General features: G+C 43.6%; 1 protein-coding gene and 2 long non-coding RNA genes across 3 annotated transcripts in view; 2 read left to right on the top strand and 1 right to left on the bottom strand.

The window, feature by feature from the left end:
* RPGRIP1L (RPGRIP1 like) overlaps positions 1 to 6,596 on the bottom strand; it is a 41,014-nt gene extending 34,418 nt beyond the window's left edge. The window contains exons 1-5 of the mRNA XM_066333787.1: positions 6,499 to 6,596; positions 4,265 to 4,356; positions 3,339 to 3,483; positions 1,734 to 2,032; positions 35 to 134 (exon numbers count right to left, since the gene is read on the bottom strand). Coding sequence (XP_066189884.1) covers positions 35 to 134; positions 1,734 to 2,032; positions 3,339 to 3,483; positions 4,265 to 4,349 — 629 coding nt within the window. The 5' untranslated portion in view covers positions 4,350 to 4,356; positions 6,499 to 6,596. The remainder of the gene's footprint in view (positions 1 to 34; positions 135 to 1,733; positions 2,033 to 3,338; positions 3,484 to 4,264; positions 4,357 to 6,498) is intronic.
* Positions 6,597 to 6,608: 12 nt separating this feature from the next.
* LOC136370412 (uncharacterized) lies at positions 6,609 to 9,692 on the top strand. Its single transcript, XR_010745177.1, has 3 exons — positions 6,609 to 6,704; positions 7,227 to 7,381; positions 9,504 to 9,692. It is a non-coding gene; the product is annotated as an uncharacterized lncRNA (long non-coding RNA).
* A 971-nt stretch (positions 9,693 to 10,663) lies between these two features.
* On the top strand, positions 10,664 to 12,814 carry LOC136370411 (uncharacterized). Its single transcript, XR_010745176.1, has 3 exons — positions 10,664 to 10,739; positions 11,838 to 12,363; positions 12,477 to 12,814. It is a non-coding gene; the product is annotated as an uncharacterized lncRNA (long non-coding RNA).
* Positions 12,815 to 20,975: the final 8,161 nt, after the last annotated feature.

Raw genomic sequence — 20,975 nt, 5'->3', positions numbered from 1 at the left:
TGATAATGACAAATAAGTAAGATGAAAATCATACAAATTTCTGATTTCCGCCCTTGAATCCTCAAGCAGACCCTGTCCATATTTGGGAAGCACAACGTCAGATGATCTCACTTCTAAACTCTGAAATCTCATTCCTGAAAACCAAAAAAAAGATAAATTTTTGATTTGTTGAATGAAAAAGCTTTAGCTTTTAACTCTATCTTTATACAGTGCAAACAATTGCAATTTCTCTATAGACGTCATAAAAAGTATTTTTACATCAAAATCACATGAAAAGAAATAATTACAGTATGCACAACATAAACTGCTATAAAATCTGAAGGATGGGCCACCAGTCCTTTTTCTTGTGTTATGTTTTCCATAACCCTAGAAAGGCTCCTCTCCCAAGATGATGTAGGATCGTGTTTAAATAGTGACAACTGACTGAAAATCATAGTTTTCTCTCTGTGATGAGTAGAAAAGTAAACAGCTTAAAGCAGGGGGGGGGGGGGGGGGGAGGTGTTTGAATGTCTCAGAATGTCTCAATTTTTTTTCCTTCCCCCTTTTCTTTACTGTATATGAATAAAATCTATCTGTTTTTACTTTTAAGTTGTGCCTGTTTTACCCTTTTCTCCCAAAGTCCTATCTCCCAGTTAATAATTAAAATTTGGCAAATATAAAACCACAACACAGTGTTAAAGCAAACTATTAAAAACATGTCTTGAAAGTTTTTTTAGAAGATTTTACTTTCAAAGACAGAGAACAGAGATCATGTCTTCAAAGAAGAGAAATATCAGTATTATTAGACAGGAACATGGACTTGTAATCACTTTTTCAGCATTTTCTTTGCAAAATCCCAAGTGTCATTCACCCAGACATGCAACTGGTAGGACCATATTTTAGCAGCAGTACAGATAATTTCCTTGTGCTGTTTAGACGCATCCTAAGCCCATGGTGAAGAACAGATGTGAGAAATTAAGAAAGTATTGCTACTTTAGGAGCAAATGCAATGGTTTTTCCACCTTTTCCTCCTACTCTTAGCAAGAAGAAATTAACCAAGTTTTGAGGTGGGACAAAACACATTTCATTTCAAAGACAGCATTAACGCAGCCATCCCTCAGGCCCCAGAACTGCATCATTTAGGTTCAAGGTACAATGATACCAGCAGTTCAAAATACCTGAAAAAGAACTCATGTACTTTGCTGCATTAACTTGACCTATTTTGAATTTTGATCTTTCACTGTTATTTTAAAATACTGTTAACTGTGATACATATATATCCATATATGTGTGTGTGTATATATATATGTGTGTGCATATATATATAGTGATACGTACATTTATGTGTGTGTGTAGGAATATGTGTACATATATATATATATGACTAGAATACATATTGTTTTGTTTACTTTTGTTCAAATCAAGCTATTTATTAGATGGTTGCACTCAATAAAGAAAGCAAGTATTTACAGAACATTCATACCTGATTAGGACTTTTGGAGGAACTTTACATGGTATTTTTAAATCAGCCAAACAAAAAGCAGATACAGGAAGCTGTGATTATTATTTGCAGCATTTTCTTGTCTCTTAATGCCTTAGAGACAGCTAAACTACCCGTATTTTTTCCGGGCATTTTATTTTTCAATAATTGCTCTGCATATTTTCTGATCTGCACTAAAAATGTTTTGAAATTCAGACTCATGGTTTCAAGAGCAATCAAAGAGTTCAGTGTTTTTAATAAACTTGAATCATACCTTTCTTGGTGTGCTCTGGCATGCCAGCAGCCTCAATCTCTTTCTTGAGACCAGTGTTCACACGAGATTGAACAGAGTTGTACAGAGAAGGCCTGTGGCCTTGAATCTGCAGCTGCTGTTTAGTTGAAATGAGTTTGTTACGGAGGCTCTCATTTTGTTTCTCAAGCTCACGAACTCGTTCTCGCAAATGCTCAATCATTTCTTCCAGCTCCAGAGCCTGACCCAGCTGCTTGGGCCCACAGCCAGCCTGGTCACATTTTCTTTTATCATTAACAAGCCGCATTAACTTGGTGGTCATTCTGGGGAAAACAATAAAAAAAAAAAAAAAGAAGAAAAATAATGTGAAAAGTCAGCATAAAAAGTATTCTGTTTAAAGGAACATGACCACTGTGAAGACTTCAGCATAGAACCTTGATTAAAAAATGTCAAGTTTTGATATAACTGTTGTTGCCTGTGATGAACTCCTTGAAGAAAACTGAAACCACTGAGTAGCAATCTGCTTTATAGCACTGACAAATAACAGTTTCCTAAGGCTTATCATATAAGCTCAGTAAAGGAAGGACACATTTACATTGGTGGACTATGAGTATACCCACCCGGTATAAGTGGATGATGAGTGGTATTTTCTGTGCACAGAAACATAGGAACTGCCATTTGAAATAACAAAACAAATAATTTAATCTAAAGTCTTGTATTTGACAACAGCCTGACAGAAAAGATGGAAATTATGTAATGCTGGTCAACTGGACTGTGGCTCACTGAATACTGAGTCAAAAGAAAATAATGTTTTGGACTTCAAAGTATGAAATAGGCAGTATTTTCAACTACCCCTTGATGAATTCATTAGATCCTCACCTGAAACTGTCTTAGATGCAGAAATACTTTCTTAACAACTAGCACAATGCGAATACAGAGTCACAGCATTCAGCCTTCCTGCAACATCCTAATACTACAAACAGTTCTCCACAGTGCAGATTGGTTTGCTGCCACACTAAGTCCTGGAAAAGCACACAAATCTTAGCATAGTAAGTTTAATAATCAGCCTAAAGTTGCTTAAATATTTGTGGGCAAACTGGGTACTGTGCTCCCTGTGCCACTTGGGACTTCATCACTGAAGTTACCTGTAACACTGAATAAAGGAGTGATGATTATAAAGACATTGCAGTGCTAATTCACAAAAAAAATCTAGATGCCGTTCAACTTCTTCAAAGACAGACAGGGACCGAAAAACAGGCAAAATCTCTCTGTATAGATCATTTTGATTCTAGAATGAAATGTCTGATGAACCATTAGGCTTCTACAGCAGCCTGCTCTCCAATTCCCAGAATACTCCGCCAGCACACCTGGGAATCCAAGGTATCATCTCTGACGTACCTCTGTAAACAGAGATCTAATGGGGTCACCGCAGAAAACATCTCACATACGCAGAGACAACTAGAAATCAATACAAAAATCACGTCCAGTGAGTGATTTTTGCTACTGCACTAAAAAGTGCTCTGAGAGAAATCAGCATGATTTTTTATTTGTCGATGACGCTTTAAAGAGCCAAAAAGGTACTGTGAGTTAAAGTAAGAATACATTTAATAAAAATACTGAACTCCATACCTTTTAATTTTCTCCTCTTGCTTATTTGCATACTGTTTGAGTAGTATGTGGTCATCCCGTAGATGAAGAAATCTATCTTCCAGTTCCTCTCGGCTGATTCGTGATATGACTTGTCGAGCTTTTACATTTTGTGTAGATGATGATTCTACCCAAATCAAGGCAATTTTAAATTACCTTCAATACATTCAACAACCTATAATTCAAAGTCTAACTTACTTTGAAATTGTAAAAAAAAGTAAACAACAATTTTCAAGTAATATCATATTTTACACTTGTTTCAGTCTATTGATAAATTTCATCTGACTTCTTTGACAGGTTAATCATCTCCTTTTTCCTTCCTCTTAAGAGACTAAAAAACAAAAAGGTAGTTCAAATGATGCAGCAAACTGATTACCTACCAGGCACTGCAAAGATAACAATTTAGCAAGCAACCAGGAATGGTCAGACATACTAATTAAAAAATAGGATGAGCATTACCATTGAGACGCTTTCTAACCTGTTTCAAAGTGAACATACTCTCTTGAAGCTTGAAAGAACTAACTCAGAGTTGTGAAAACAAACTTAAATACAAGACTAAGCCCAGCAGTAACAGCTGAGTAACATGTAAGAATTGCATAGTACTTTTGGTTCTCATTTTGTTAAATAGATCTGATCTTGTCCTCAATTCAATCTTGTCCTTCAACTCAAAAAAAGCATTCACTTTCCTTCTGGAAGGACGAATGTTATAGCTTGATGAGTTTTCCTGTTTTTAGCATCTCACAGCAACTTCTCTCTTATAACAACCTACTTGAACATAAAATGAGTCACAGTACCTTTCAAAATTTAACCCAGATTTTGAACTTCATTTTGTGAAACATTTTTAGAAGGAAGATAAGGAAGCCACTGATTGAGGTCTGTAATTGCAATAAACACCATCCGGTACAAACCTTGTAATCCTTCAATTCCAGATGGAGTTAGGACTGTATCTCTCACAGCCAGGTTCCCCACAGTTTCATCAGCAGAAACAGGCATGGCTTACCTAGGAATAAAAAAATTCAAACGCTTCTTCACCTGCAATTTAAACTGCGAGACTAGAATGAACTACAAAACATCATATAAAATGATGGCAAAAGTAATGACAGATTCACTGGAATGACGACTCATTCATTACTGCAAATTCTCCTATCTCAACTGAATTCCTCAGAGGAAAATCAAAACCTTCAAGTTTAACATCATGCCATTTTTAATCCACGCACAAGATACGGCTTATTTGGTTATGCAGTAGCTCAAATTGACACAATGCATGCAAAATGTATTAGCTATTAAATTTCTAGTTCTATTGTGTTCAGCAATGTTTGGGCTAAGGCTGTATTTTCAATTGGATGTGGGAGGAGGACCTCAGGGGGTTTCTTCTGGGGTTTCAGTGGGGAGGTTGTGTTTGTTTGTGGGGTTTTTTTTTGTTTGTGGTTTTTTGTTTTATTTGTTTTGTTGTTGTTTGTTCATTTTAAGTCAGGTCAAAGCTTAAGGCATCAACTGGTAGGTGAGTAATTCCATCTGAATGGGACTCTGAAATGAGGTGCTGGGGGTTAGGGGAGTCATTTCAGTGTTACCTGCCAATCTCTTCATCTTCTTTCAATTGCTGTCCTAAGAGAATTTTAAAATAGAGACACTCGTATGAGTGTCATATTTATAGTCACAAATCCAAACACGTTTCTTTTTTCAGACAACAAAAAGTTCACCTACATGGCAAAGTGAGACCAGGAAATAATTAATTAAAGTATTAATCAATGTTATATATGAAGATACTGCTGTTTCTTTCTTGTCTTCCAGTGCAGAAAATTAAATGTTGGCCAGAGAATTAAGGAATGCTGAAACAACATGAAAAAGAGGAACATAAAGCCCCTAGGATGGCCTTCCCCCCACCCCCGCATTGTTACATCCTTCAGGTGATATAAATCCTTAGTGAATCCAAAAATATCTAGGAATCCACTGGCAGTGATGTTAAAAATACTTGCATCAGAAGACAGAAGTGACACAGTACAATCCACAGACATCCCATGAAGTATCTCTTAAATTTATAATCAAAACTTGTGATTATAGTCACAAGTGACTAAGTGATGCCTTTCTTCTATCAACAAAGCCCTCTATCATAAACTAGTCTGTCGTAAAGGAACAAAAAGTTCAGTTTCAAACAAGTCAGTCTTGCTTTCAATCTTTTGTTTTTTCATCATTAAAATTTAGAAAAAAATAACAACTGATACCTCGATAGATCCAGATGCTATGCTGAACCTTAAAAGTTTAAATAAGGTTTTATTTCCAAGAAAAGTTACCATACAGTCACTTCAGCATTTTGCTAATCAAATATAAGAGAAAAGAATCTCACATACAAAGAGAAAAGAATTTTCCTATCTTTAGAATTAGCCTATAAGAACTTCCAGTTAGGTATAAGCAAGAATTTTAGACTTACTGGAGCTCAAGAAACTTTAACTTTCTCATATACTGCACTATTTAATGTTTCTATCACCATCTGATAAATTACAAAACGCCGCATATGACTTTGCTGCGTTATGTGAGACCAGCCTTAAAAACTAGAGAACCAAACCTCATGCTTTAGGTCCAAATTTTTATATAATTCACAAAAATGAACTAGTGCCCCAGCATCATCCCAAAGTAGCAAAACTAACGACGGATTACTTAAATTTTCAGAAGTACTCAGCCAGTGGGGTACGAAGCACTTCTAGGTAAGTGGTTTCTAGGGAATTCTTTAAGATTACGAAATTTAATTGTTTCAACGTGGATTTAGGATTTCATGCGTCTTGTACACGGCCAAAATTACGCTTTTTGCTCTTTTCCCATACTCGGGCAGGGAAACACACATCCCGCTTGAACCCAGCGGCAAACTCCCGCTTTTTACGTACAAAACAGATACTGCATCAGAAAAGGCCTCTCGGGCTGCTCTGAGTAAAGCGGCGACGCACTGCCTTTCCCACAGGCATCGAGCTGCGCGCGAATAGCCTCCTGGGCCTGACATTATCCCTTCAGGAGCTCCGCCGCAGGCCAGCTCCCCGGCTGGAGACAGCCTGCTGCAGGGAGCGGTGCCACATCCCCCTTAGCAGCTCTGGCTACGCTGCGCTGCGCTCCCCGCGCCGTGCCCGGAGGAGGACCGGGGGCTCCCACTCACCGCCTCGTTAGCCCGGCGCGACCCTCAGCGCTTTGCGGCAACTACCGCGGGACAAACGGCCGCCGCAGCTTCAGGGGCTACGCGCCCCGCTGCCTGCTGGGAGTTGGAGTGCGGGGCGCCGCCGGCCGCCAATCGGCGCGCAGCCTCGGCCTCTGCCGGCGCGGTGCTGGAGGAGCAGAGCCTGGGAGCGGCAACGAGAACCGAAGGTACTGCTTCAAAATGTGCACTATGTAAACGTTTTCTTGAATTCTGCTCTTTATGGCTGTTTTACTGATTTATTAAAAATATGGATATTGATCTAATACTGATATCCAACTATGACGGACAAAGATTCTCCAACAGTTTGAAGTTAGAAAGTGTATGTTTATTACGATGCCGGCTGCCACAGGATGGTGAGGGGACAGAGCAGCCTCAGGTGAGAGCAGTCACAGGATGGTGAGGGCACAGAGCAGCCCCAGGTGAGAGCTGTAAAGGAGAATGAGGGGGCAGTTCCTGCCGGGGCTGCTGAAGAGAGGAGCCTGCGCTCCCTTTGGCACGGAGCTGTGGGAGGAGAGGATCTCATTCTGGGTTCCTTGGAGCACTGGAGAGAGCCTCTCACAGGGTCGGGGGAAGCACTTGGATGCGGAACGTTGCTTTAGGGGGTGCTGAGGGACAAACCTTTGTGCCCAGCAGCAGCAGGTGAGCCAGTGTGGGTTTGTAGGGGGGGCTTTTCTCCTTTGCCTTTTCAGTTCCATCTTGCCAGTTCTTCCCTGGTGCTCCCAGAAGAAAAAGGAGACGATGAGGACAAAAGGAGTTGAAATTGAGGGAAGAAACTCCTCTTCTGTTATTGTTTGTGTTTAACCTGGCGGGAGTCCTTCTTCACCTGGGATTCTAATAAGTAGTGGTACTTGCATGTGGTTTTTATTCAATGTTATGTTCTTTATCGTATATAGTGTTTTGTTTGACTTTTTGGGGTAATATTTATTATGTGTAATTGGGTTTTTGGGTGAAAATAACTTTACGGATGGGCTTGTTTGTATTTGAGGTAGAGTTAATTTAAGTAGCTTTTTTGATAGGCCTCTGATATGTGTTATTGGGGTTTTGTTTATTATATGTAGGGATTCTGATTGGGTGAGGCCAGTCTGGCTGGTCAGAGTTTGGGTGTTTTGTTATTTGCACTTTTAAATTTTTTTAAAGCTTTTTCTGTTTAGTGGTTTTAAATAATTTACTGTGTAGCTTAATTTTGCTAGTAGATGGTGTATGATGTGGGATATGGTGTATTTATTTCATGTTAGGTTTCTTAGTTTCCACGTTGATCAGATTGGTTTTGAACTGAGTTTTGTTGTTGAAATTTTTTTTGGTGGGGTCTTATATTTTTCAGGGGTATGTTTCCTAAAGTTTACAATGGTGTAACTGGCTGTAGTGTGAGGTATAGGGGAAGTTTTTATTTATTTAGTGGTGGCATTTGTCACGGTGAGTGTGTAGTGTTTGTTTTGGTGGATTTCAGGTAATGTGATGTAGTTAATTTCCTAGGGTTTCCTAATGTTTATAATTGCATTATTGTTTATTTTCTTATAGGGGTTTATTTATTTAGCTGGTTTGGCTATAGTGTGTGTTTTATAGTTATGGGTAATTTGGGAGATATTGTTTATAGTGAAATGGATCTTTTGGGTTTCTGTGTATTTATAGGTGGTATTTTTGTTTTCATAGTTTTGAGGCATTATGGGTTTATCGAGTTAGGAATAATTGGTTTTGGTGTTGTAATTTAAGGGTAATTGTGCTCTTGTTATTTTTGCAGTTTGATTTGTTTGGTGTTGTCGTGGTTTAGGGTAAATATGGGAGGAACCTTTTGAATTGTGTTTTTTTGGAAAGTAAACCCAAACTATATCTCTCTTTTGAACTGGTTTGGGAAATAACTTCTTTGGAGAAAAGTGGACAAAGCTATTTATTGAACAAACCAAGCATTCTCAAGCCTAAAGAATGAATAGCTTAAAATAATAAAACTTCTTGTTATTTTTAAGTGAGATGGTAAAATAAGAAAGTCCTTGCTGTGGGTTGTAGCTAAGCTTCTTTGGTCTTTTATCAGCTCTTCTGGCATTGATAAAATTGCTGAGTCCAGGCCCTGTGGGCTGCCTGGTACCTGTGGGCTGAGGTACCGCCTCTTGGTGCTCCTCTGGGTTTTCTAGTCTGCAGCAGGTTTAAAAAGTCCTAAGAGAAAGGAAAAAAACCCACCCCCAAAAACAGTGTGGGGAACGTCTCTGCCCTAGCTAGCTAAAACTGACTAGGAGCCAAGCAGCTCTCTGTGCTGCAGTCTGTCTGTGCTTGAGCTGAATATACTGGAGAAGGAATACAGGGGAGTGAGTACTGTTTTCTTAACACAAACTGCATGCTTTGTCTTCCTTTTCTTTGCTCTCAAGATCGGTCTGAAAGGTACAGAAGGCATTTTTGAAGTAGTTATTTTAGACGTTTGAGGGGTTTTGGCACTTAAAATATTTGGTTTGGAGGAAGTTTGCTTGGAGTTTAGCATTAGTTATAATGGGATTATTTTATTTTTAATTAGGTGTTTTTATTGCAGTTAAATCTGTGACTTTTTGTTATGTTAGTAATAGAGAATAGGTTTTCATTTTGTATGTAGTGATGGGATTGGTGTATATGGTGTACTAGTCTTGACTAAGGGTTTAAAATTCTGAGGTTTGGATGTGTGAGGTTAGTGAATTTATGTAGTTCAAAAGACATGGGTTTTCTGCTTTTTATTTGGTTAGAGGCAGGTCTTTGAGTTGAGGGGTTCTGGGTATATATTTTGGAGGTTTTTTGAGGGGAATGGCCACGGGGTTATTTTTATGATATTTAGTGGTTTGACTATGAGGAATAAGAGTTGGGGTTCTTTTTGGTGTCCTTTTTTTGTTTGTTTTGTTTTCTTTTCTAAAGCTCATCTATTTGTGTGTGGTTCTAAAATTCATGTGTTTGGATTAGGGGTAGTGTTTCTGGTGCAGCTCTGAGCATCCATCATTGTTTGTGTGTTTCAGGTGGTCCATTGTATTATACAGGGACCCCGTCACTGACCAGCCAACAGATCTGCCGAGATCACGCATCGATGTTTGGTTTTCTTTATGGTACCTGACTGAGAGACAGCAGGAAGTTCCCTGAGGGCAAGGCAGCCTTCTCTGGCACCCGACGTGGAATGTCATCCCCAGACATCCGAGAGATAAGTGGAGGGCTCGTGAGACACAGGGGGGATACAAATGTGGTGCTGGGAGTCACCAGGAGGAAGTTTTGAGTCAGGTTTGGAGATGGGGATGTCCGAGATGTGACACCTCAGGCTACAGAGAGGGAAAATCTCATTTTTGATCCCTGTGCTGAGGTGAGCAGGGCAGAGCAGTCCTGGCGTGCGTCGTGTCCCTTGTCTGTTGTGCCCTCTGTGTGTTTTGGGTGTTTCATCTTTCATGACTTATCCCTTTGCCCTTCGAGGGTCTTATCAAAACCCTGGCATCGCTCTCAGCATCTCTGATCTCTGCATTCCTCGGCCAGGTGCCTTTGACTCGGGTGCTCAGACACGCACCAGAATCCATCTCTCTTCACAAGCATCCGGTCTGGTGCCTTTTCGGGTCTTGTTCTGAGCTGTGTCCACAGCTGTGCACTGCCACGATCCATTCTTGAGGATTAGGTCTTGTAGGAATGCAAAGATAGGTAGAGGATTCTGACCGTAGGACTCTCGGGCATCCATCTTTTTGGTTCTTGGGATAATCATCCCATTGGCATCATCTTGCTGCAGGGTTCTCTGAGCCTGGTCAGCTCACCCTCAGTCTTACCTCGGTCATCTCATCCCGACTTCTCTCGGTCCTGTGGTCGTTCGTCTCGCCAAGAGATTTCTGTCCCTGTTGCGTCCCCTCGTTTGTCCTGCCCTGTGTCACGGGTGTCTGTGTGTGTTTGGGCCGGAGCTGCTCTGCCTTGCTGCTCAGTCTGGGTGTAGGGGTAATAGGGTAAGGCCTGGGGCCTTGAAATTTTTGATGTAGGGTGTAGCTGGCCTGTCGAGGGTATTCCTAGGTTGCCACAAGATGTCTGGAGCCGTCAAGTTACCCTGCAGCAATTTGACTTTTGTCCTAACTTTCTTTCAGATGCAGTTGGATAAAATCCATGGCAGAGTGCCCTATCCTTGGTGAGGGTGCCCCCCTGAGAAGGTCAGTCAGTTTTCGACAAGAGTCACATATTTCACATTTATTGGCAGTCCAGTGCAGGCCACCTGCATTTACAGCTTCAAACGAGTGAGTCCCTTGCTAACCCTCCCTGGGCAGCAGCTGGAGCCTGCTGCGGGCTGGGCTGAGGGAGCAAACCCTTGGGGCTGACACTGCTCCACACTGGGGGTACTTGGCAAAATGACCAGCTTTGTCCTGGAATTTTTTTTGTGCTTTCTACAAGGTTTTCATCATCAACTTGGTAAAAAATAAATGGTACGGGCTGAAAACCTGAGGGGCTGTCAAGTTATACAGACCAAATACAGCTTTTTTTAAAATAGCTGTGCAGCTTATATGTTGATTTCAGGACTTTTTTTGGCGAACCTTATTTTAAAAAAATCTTATTTTAAAGTTAGCTGATTCAATAATGAATTTATTGTACAAATACTCTCTAATGTCAGAAGGTTAAAGCACTAACACCAACATGCCACCTCCCTAGTTTTTAGCAACAGAACTTGATCTTTACTAAACTTAAAACTTCATTTTTTTTCTGCTGATAAGTTAATGAAGGTGTTGATCAGCTTTTGCTGCCCGTCACTCATACTCAAGGTCATGAAAAATTGCTCTAGTGCTCGGAAATAAATATAGATTTTAGACCTCCCTCATTCTCTCCAGACCAGAAGCATGCGAATTGATTTTTTGATCTTGTTTTTTTGGTTTCTGTGGGTTTTAAACTGCATGGTGGAAGGTGTCTGTGGACATGGCACCCAGGGAATGGTGCTGGGAAGGGCAGGATGGAAGGTACCGTTTAGAAATCCAGAGGCAGCAGTGCATTGGGAGCTGGTGCTCCTGCCTCAGGCACACTCTCCCGGCCAGTCTGTGCAATGATAATATTCCTGTTTTCCTTCCTGACCCTGGAGCTGGAGAACAGAAGTCTTTGCATTGGTGGAAAGGGGAGCTCCAGGGAAAAACTGCTGTTTGTGTCCTCAGAGAGCAGTGGAGAGAGCCTGAGAGAAATCCTGGCTGGCTGAGGGACACTTGTGACCCCTCCGGAATAAATTCCTGCGTCTCCTGAGACCTGCCGGTTTGCAGTGGAGTTTGGATGCATCTTGCTGCAGCTTTGCTTCTTAATAATACTGGAGATCCGTGGATTGCTGGGTGATTGCCGTGAGTTCTCCTCTTTTGTAGGAGCTGCACGGTGAGGTCAGTGTTCTGAGGGAGGCCCTGGCAAAGCTGCCGAGGGCAAGGAACACGGAGCGTCCGGGGGCCTTGGATCCCACCCGAGTTTCTGCTGGAGCGTGCTGCGTGCAGTGCTGGATGTTTGACGGGGCTTTGGGGTGCTCTCCTGCAGTCCCGGCTCCAACTTCTGCCCCTGAGCCGAGGCCTCGCCGTGTCCCAGCACTGAACCCGGCAGGCGGGTGCGCTTTTCCGGCCCTCGGATCCCACGGGCGATCCCGGATTCCCGGAGCTGCCCGAGGCACGGCCCGGCCTCTCTGCCTGGGAGCTGCACTTGAGTCTGCCTGAAGCAAGGGCGTCCTGGCCACGTTTGAAACTTTATTGCTGTTGTTTTTCCTCTTGCAGGTGGTTGCAGGGCAAGAAGGAGAGAGCTGGTAGGAAGTGAAGGTGCTGGCAGGCCTTATCCCAGTCCAAGGTTCCCACTTTTCTCTCTGACTCCTGGATAATTGCTTGGCCATAACTGGACAGAGACTGTCAGGTTGACTTTCTGCCTTTTCCAATAAATCATTGCTTTCAGCTGCAGTGTGTTCCTGGTGTCATCTTCCTCTTCTCTGTATTTGTAAATAGAATTCCTGACTTATGTTTTTCTAGGCATTGTGGCTCTTGTTCCATTGGAACTTGCCAGCTCTGCAGGGAGTTTCAGATGTCAAATACAAGTAACATTGGCATTTCTTTGGATTGTTACTTCCACAAAATCCAGATAACTCTTGAACAGGAATAACTAGACCTTTTGAATTCCCACTTCACTTTAAAGTCAGAGCAGAGGAAGCAGATTTTAAATCATCGTTCCATGAACTTCCACCGACTTGATGACTGCTCCAAAAGTTTTCAATGTTAGAAATTCCTGCGCTTGTTTTCTGGGCAAGCTGGGATTTAGATATTCTTCTTTCCTTTTATTTGATGTTTTTTCCCTCTGATTTTAGTAAGGGAATGTTGGAGTCCAGGACATCCCCTTGGATGGCCTGGGACCCGAGGAAAGGAGTTTGAGCCCTGGACAGGGGGTCGTGGAGCCGGTCCAGGGGGCTCGGAGACCTTGGCACAGAGCCCAGGAAAACACCGGGTTTGATTTTAATCCATGGGAAAAGCTTCCAACATTGCAAAAGGAATTACAAACCTCCAGGATGTGAAAGTTGTAGTTTAGCACAGTAGACGATATAGAATTCAGTAGTTTTAGAATATTTAGAATAGAAGTAAATGGGGACAAGATGGTGGAATTTGGGTGGTACCTCATGTACATGTCTTCCTCATCCTCCATTTTTTGGGGCGGTGATGGCACAAAGTAGTTAGAGTGGATTGGATCGAAGTGGAATGTCACTTCTAGTGTGGGCACTGGGCATTGGCACAAAATAGTAAATAACCAGTACGTAGTTATCTGTATAAATGTTAGGGGACATCCCCTGAGGCAGGAGTCGCCTCGTGTCCTAGCTGCCGTCCGGACCTCGGCTGGGAGCAGAGAAAATTCTGAGATATCGAATAATAAACAACACGAGAAATCTGAAAACAGACCTTGAGGACTCTGCTTTTTTTACACTGACACGACCTGGGGCTTTTAGAAGGCCAAGGACTTTAAACCACCTAAAGCTCGGGTGAGAAACCCCCCCCCCGACAAGGGAATATTTATATTTTACACTTTTCCATCCTAATTAGAATTTTTGTACATCTTAGAACATATTTCCAAGGAAATTTACCCAATTAATGTTGGTAAATCAGGCATTGTTTAGCACCATACCCACAGAATTCTGTGAATTCCCAGGAAAACTTGCTACGTCTTTAATTGTAATGATTCATCTCTTTGTAAAATTCAATTTGCTGTATTTGTAATGACACGAATGCTATTAAAACTTCAGTTCTGGCCTGGCTGCTGTTCCTTGGACACAGTGGGGTGGTTCTTTCCTGCCTCGGCACACGTGTGGATGCTCATAAAAAATGAGCTTCCCACTAAGATAGAATTTGTTTCCAGGCAAAACTGGGAATCGTCTGGAAAACCTTATTTCGTGGGAGGCACCAGGTTGGTTTTCCATATTGCATAATAAAGGAAATTCCTGGAGCTGTTAGGCAGTGGCATGAGGAGAGAGCTGCATTTATAAAATTTTGTATTTTGTTATTTTTTAATTTTTACTTTTTAATTTTTGTAATTTTTACGTTCATTTATTTTGTTGAGGTTTTTCATGTTATCTTTTGTTAATTTGGTGTTTTTAAGATTTTTTCATCTATATTTTAATTTTTTATTTTCTTTAATTATTTATTTTTTTACTTTAGTTTTGACTATTATTAAGAAAAAAACACAGAAAGAGAAAATATGCCCATACTATTTAAATAAAAATTTAATCTTTACCCCTTAGAAAACCAGGCTAATTTAATTCTAATTAATTGTGGTTCTGATGTGTTAGGTTAATGAATTCATCTAGTTTAAAATACCATTGATTTGTTCATATTTTAAACACAAATTAAAAAATTACATGCAGGAATAGAAAAGTATAAGTAACAAAAATAGAAATATAAAATACAAAACAATATCAATAACGTCAGTAAATACAATACATATTATTACATGTGAAGTATATTATAATGTATTATATAGAGTAGACATAGATATGAACATAAAAGATAAATGGTATTGAAAAAAAATATAAGCATAATGAATACAAAAATATTGGAACATAGCTATAAGTAAAAGCTTTTCTGGTTTGAATTTGATTAGTGGTAGAATTGTTGCAATTGTGGTTGGGGGTCTTTTGGGCCATTTATTTTAGAGGAGGTTTGGGATGGCATTTTTGGCCACGTTCTTTTTTGCCTTCGCTCTGTGGCGCTGCCCGCAGCCGAGCTCTGCGGCAGTGCTGCCACCGTGTGGGCAGAGAGCGGTACTGCAGCTCTAGCCTCTGGCAGCCCCGGCCTGGGCTTAAGGCAGTGCTGCCACCGTGTGGACAGAGAGCGGTACCGCAGCTCTCCGCCGTGCCCTTCGCCGATGCGCATCGCAGCCCTCTGGCCGTGAGCTCGGGGGTAGAGCAGCCGCCCGACCTTCCAAAGCTTGAGGGAAAATCGGCAGGAAAAACGCAGGACTGAAGTTGGAAGAGACAGACAAGAAAATTCCAAGAGCCGTGTAGGAAGTGCTTTCTCCCAGGCTTGGACAGTACTGAGATTGGAATGACTTCACAATATTCCTTGTGCCTCTCCTGTTGCCAGCCTAGGACTAAGTCGGTGTTCCCTGAGAGGATGCAGTTCCTTGCCTGGGGAGGGAGGAAGCCTGTGCAGAGGAGGTCTCTTGTTTTTTTTTAGTTGGTTTGCAGTTCATCCTCTGTCCAGTTTGAACTTTATTAAGGCCTGGAGGATTTCTTTATCTCTGGTAGATGAATGCCTTTTTTCACTTTCAGTTTGTGTGTTGAGTACTGAGTTTGGATGAGATTGCTCTGACAGGAGGATTTAGGGGTTTGAATACCTGGGGAATAAAATAAAATGCAATGCATAGTTAGCGTCAAGTCCTATGTCCCTAATTCCCGGCCATTCCGACAGTAAGGATCCAAAACGGTACTTATAAATTGGCACGCAGGAAAATACTTGGCAGTTTTGTTTTCTTTTGAAAGAATAATGTAGCTCTGGCCAGGCTGAGTTCTTATGCCCCGTGCTGGAATACCCTGCTGTCGTGGCTTTTAGGGAGATGAGGTGAACAACAGCGTCCTCTCCAGCAGGGAGATGCTGCTGCTGCTGCTGCACAAGTGGAGCCTTGTCAGGGAAGACCTGCAGCTGCAGGAGGACCCGCAGGCCCTGGCTCAGAAGTGCCAAAACAAAGAACCGATCAGTAAATGCTAAACTACTTCAAGGAAGGCATATTTCGTTGCGGCTGTTACAGACAACAGCAAAAGTGAGGCAAACTTCTCTGGAAAAGGTGCTAATACCTTCTGTGACACTGATGTAGCTTGAGGGAGGAGGAAAGGGAATGGCAAGACATTTTCCAGGTCTTCCTTGTGGTGAATTTTAACATTAACACACTTTGGAAGCTTTGAGGAAACACAGTTTAAAAAGGGAAAGAACTTCAAAATGAAACTTAGTTGCAAAACACGTGTCAGGCTATGAAAAATGGTATTCTTTAATGATATCTTAAAAGAACACGCAGTGCCTGGAAGCTTTGTGCTCAGAGGTTTTTATCACTGAGTGTGGGTGAGATCTGAAAGTGATGTGTAAGTAAAACCCACTAATAAATAAAGCAAGAAGAAATGGTGCACTGTTCGGAATTCTAGCTAGCAGAAGCCCGCTACCGGGCATAGAGATCTTTGCAAGAAAGGTGGCCATTTTCTGTGGGAAACTAAACTCAGACCCCAGGTTCCTGATGTCAGTTTGCAGGAGGCATTTCTCTCTCCAAGGAGGGCCAAGTTTCCAGCTTCCGGCAGCTCAGATCTGGGAGGAACGCTGCACCGTTCTGTATTGTAGCAGGAAGAAGCTCACTGCAGGGCACAGAGATTTTTGCAGGAGCGGGGGCCATTTTCTGTGGGAAACTAAACTCAGCCCCCAGGTTCCCGATGTCAGTTTGCAGGAGGCGTTTGGCACTCGAAGCGTACCCAGGGCTCCAACTTGTAGCAGCCTGGATGTGGGAGGAATCCTGGTTTCTTCAGAATTCTAGGTAGCAGAAGCCCACTTCTGGCACAGAGCTCGGTGCACGAATGGTGGCCCTTTCTGTGGGAAACTAAACTCAGCCCCCAGGTTCCTGGGGTCAGTTTTTAGGAGGTGTTTGGCGGTCCAAGGACACCCAGGGTTCCCACTTGTGGCAGCTTGGATATGGGAAAAATCTTGATCTCTTCAGAATTCTTGGTGGCAGAAGTCTAAAGGACACACGCCATTTATTTGCCATATTGTGGTTTCCGTGGAAGTAACCACCCCATATCCTCATTCCAAGTTGAAGGAATCTTTACCGGTTTCAGCATTTTAAGAGTTTAAGACCGCACGTTCAGTTGCACTCGTACCAGCGCCCTAGTGCCAGCTATCTCAGATGGCAGCAAGCCAGAGATATACATAACCTTACCCCTGCCCAGGAGTTTAATCTTTTTCTTATTTTTAATTACAATGTAGATATCCCTACTTAGAGGTGCCAAGGAGACTTACACCACTCCTGATGTTGCTATTTTTTGTCACCCTACTTAGTCTCACGTGGAGTACTATATAGTAGCCATTAAGGAACAATTACCTGAGTCAACAACAAATTACCCAAGCTACCCAGCTATGCTGCCAAAATACTGTTTTATTTCTGCTCTCTAGTCTGAAGTAATTATAGCAAAAAAAGGAAAACTGTGTTATTTCCTCAAGGAGTATTTGTCTCTATCAAGCCATTTACTCACCTTGAATCAGAGGAGCCAAACTGCTGCAGGTCCTTCGAAAGCTTTTATACCTTGTGGGAGTTGCCTCCTCCCTTTTCCCGGGCATCATGGGAACGGAAGGTGGGCCCAATCAGGGGTATATTAACCCCAGCCTTGGCTAAAGGCCTTCATTCCCTTCTGGGAATCAGCCAGGATAAGAGCTCTCCTCTCATTTCAGTGAAGAGGCTCTTTCAGCTTGTCTGCAGTAGGTGTGTTTGGACATCTACAAGTAACTGGGATTTTGAGACCATCATTGAATACAGTGAGTATTGAAGTCTAGGGTTTTGGTTTGTGCATTTAGGGGTAGTAAGGTGCTTTTTTAATTTTCTGGAGCACTTCTTGATTTTCTTTTCAGGAGAATCATAACTCTTGAAATTCTAGGTTGTGTCAAGCGTGACGCTCTAGATCGTTTCAGCCGATCGACTGCCGCAAAAGGGATTCACCACACGTTAAAAGCAATGTCTGAAATCAAGGTTTCTGAGAGGTAGGTCAAGGACTGTGAGCAGGGTACCCTGATAGGAGTTATTGTTCAGTGGTTTTGAAGGCAGCAAAGTGAGAAAGGATGTCCACTCGAGGGCCTCCCCCAAGGCTTTTTCACAAGTAATAGCAGATGTATTTATGTTTCTTACAGCACAAGTGCACGTAAGACACATAAATGTGAGCACGTACGTTCTGCTCATGGAACTGCTGTGCAGCTTTGCCCCCTGCTAACTCAGGTACCAAACATTGTAACAGCCTTAGTCTTAGATGTGTGATGAAGCCACAGACTCGATGTCCAAGGCACACTTTGGAGAGGGTGAGAAGCCCACTCATTGGGAGTCGGCTCACGTGCTGCTGAATTTGTACATTGATTTTCGTTTTCTTTTTTGTAGCCAAAAGCCTAATCGACAATCACAGGGCCTTCTGAGGCAGACTCATTTCAGTTCCAATGAGGATTCACCTTGACGGACATCCTAAAGATAAGTCACGGGCCACGGAATGCAGATAGGATGATAGGGGTTTGGAAATTCATGGGACATGTTTAACAGGTAGCAGATGGGAAAGGGATGTCCTTTAAGGGGCTTCTTAAGGCAGCTGGAGGGAATGTCTCTACTTCCGATGGAAGCTACAGGTGGGCAGGGTAGAACAGTTTTATTCAATGTCACGTCATCCAGTGTGCCATGTTGTCTAGCCTGTCGTTGAGATCCTCGGATTGGGTATCTCTGCATTTTCCCTTCGCCAGCCTTATTGCAGGTGTTAGTTATCAAGGTAAAGTCTCAGGCTTGCTCCCAATGCCTGGGATGTGCAGGGCAGAGCAGTCCCGGTGCATGTCCTGTCACTTGTCTATTGTGCACTTTGTGTCTATCAAGCATCCTGCGTTCAATTTCATTTTCTGTAGCCCTTCAAGCGGGATATCAAAAACCCTGGCATCATTCTTAGCATCTCCAGTCTCTCGGTTCCTCGGCCAGGTGCCGACAGCATCGACCATCGCCACTGGAGCTCAGGCAGGCACGGAAATTGTATCTCTCTTCAGAAGCATCCGGTCCGATGTCTTTCCAGGGCTCTTGTTCCGAGCTGAGGTCACGGGGTCAAAGTCAAAGGTCACTAGAGGTCACGGGGTCAAAGGTCACTAGAGGTCACGGGGTCAAAGGTCAAAGGTCACTAGAGGTCACGGGGTCAAAGGTCAAAGGTCACTAGAGGTCACGGGGTCAAAGGTCAAAGGTCACTAGAGGTCACGGGGTCAAAGGTCACTAGAGGTCACGGGGTCAAAGGTCACTAGAGGTCACGGGGTCAAAGGTCAAAGGTCACTAGAGGTCACGGGGTCAAAGGTCACTAGAGGTCACGGGGTCAAAGGTCACTAGAGGTCACGGGGTCAAAGGTCACTAGAGGTCACGGGGTCAAAGGTCACTAGAGGTCACGGGGTCACGGGGTCAAAGGTCACTAGAGGTCACGGGGTCAAAGGTCACTCGAGGTCACAGGGTCAAAGGTCAAAGGTCACTCGAGGTCACGGGGTCAAAGGTCACTCGAGGTCACGGGGTCAAAGGTCACTAGAGGTCACGGGGTCAAAGGTCAAAGGTCACTAGAGGTCACGGGGTCAAAGGTCACTAGAGGTCACGGGGTCAAAGGTCACTTGAGGTCACGGGGTCAAAGGTCACTAGAGGTCACGGGGTCAAAGGTCACTAGAGGTCACGGGGTCAAAGGTCACTAGAGGTCACGGGGTCAAAGGTCAAAGGTCACTAGAGGTCACGGGGTCAAAGGTCACTAGAGGTCACGGGGTCAAAGGTCAAAGGTCACTAGAGGTCACGGGGTCAAAGGTCACTAGAGGTCACGGGGTCAAAGGTCAAAAGGTCACTAGAGGTCACGGGGTCAAAGGTCAAAGGTCACTCGAGGTCACGGGGTCAAAGGTCACTCGAGGTCACGGGGTCAAAGGTCACTAGAGGTCACGGGGTCAAAGGTCAAAGGTCACTAGAGGTCACGGGGTCAAAGGTCACTAGAGGTCACGGGATCAAAGGTCAAAGGTCACTAGAGGTCACGGGGTCAAAGGTCACTAGAGGTCACGGGGTCAAAGGTCAAAAGGTCACTAGAGGTCACGGGGTCAAAGGTCAAAGGTCACTAGAGGTCACGGGGTCAAAGGTCACTCGAGGTCACGGGGTCAAAGGTCACTAGAGGTCACGGGGTCAAAGGTCAAAGGTCACTAGAGGTCACGGGGTCAAAGGTCACTAGAGGTCACGGGGTCAAAGGTCACTAGAGGTCACGGGGTCAAAGGTCACTCGAGGTCACGGGGTCAAAGGTCAAAAGGTCACTAGAGGTCACGGGATCAAAGGTCAAAGGTCACTAGAGGTCACGGGGTCAAAGGTCAAAGGTCACTAGAGGTCACGGGGTCAAAGGTCACTAGAGGTCACGGGGTCAAAGGTCAAAGGTCACTAGAGGTCACGGGGTCAAAGGTCACTAGAGGTCACGAGGTCAAAGGTCACTAGAGGTCACGGGGTCAAAGGTCACTAGAGGTCACGGGGTCAAAGGTCAAAGGTCACTAGAGGTCACGGGGTCAAAGGTCACTAGAGGTCACGGGGTCAAAGGTCACTCGAGGTCACGGGGTCAAAGGTCACTAGAGGTCACGGGGTCAAAGGTCAAAGGTCACTAGAGGTCACGGGGTCAAAGGTCACTCGAGGTCACGGGGTCAAAGGTCAAAGGTCACTAGAGGTCACGGGGTCAAAGGTCACTAGAGGTCACGGGGTCAAAGGTCAAAGGTCACTAGAGGTCACGGGGTCAAAGGTCACTAGAGGTCACGGGGTCAAAGGTCACTAGAGGTCACGGGGTCAAAGGTCAAAGGTCACTAGAGGTCACGGGGTCAAAGGTCAAAGGTCACTAGAGGTCACGGGGTCAAAGGTCACTCGAGGTCACGGGGTCAAAGGTCAAAGGTCACTAGAGGTCACGGGGTCAAAGGTCACTAGAGGTCACGGGGTCAAAGGTCACTCGAGGTCACGGGGTCAAAGGTCAAAGGTCACTAGAGGTCACGGGGTCAAAGGTCACTCGAGGTCACGGGGTCAAAGGTCAAAGGTCACTAGAGGTCACGGGGTCAAAGGTCACTAGAGGTCACGGGGTCAAAGGTCACTAGAGGTCACGGGGTCAAAGGTCAAAGGTCACTAGAGGTCACGGGGTCAAAGGTCACTCGAGGTCACGGGGTCAAAGGTCAAAGGTCACTAGAGGTCACGGGGTCAAAGGTCACTCGAGGTCACGGGGTCAAAGGTCACTAGAGGTCACGGGG

The sequence above is a fragment of the Sylvia atricapilla genome, chromosome 21, assembly GCF_009819655.1.
Source record: "Sylvia atricapilla isolate bSylAtr1 chromosome 21, bSylAtr1.pri, whole genome shotgun sequence".
Lineage (NCBI taxonomy): Eukaryota > Metazoa > Chordata > Aves > Passeriformes > Sylviidae > Sylvia > Sylvia atricapilla.
The sequence above is the reverse complement of the archived record's forward strand: the minus strand, read 5'-3'. Positions and strand labels throughout refer to the sequence as shown.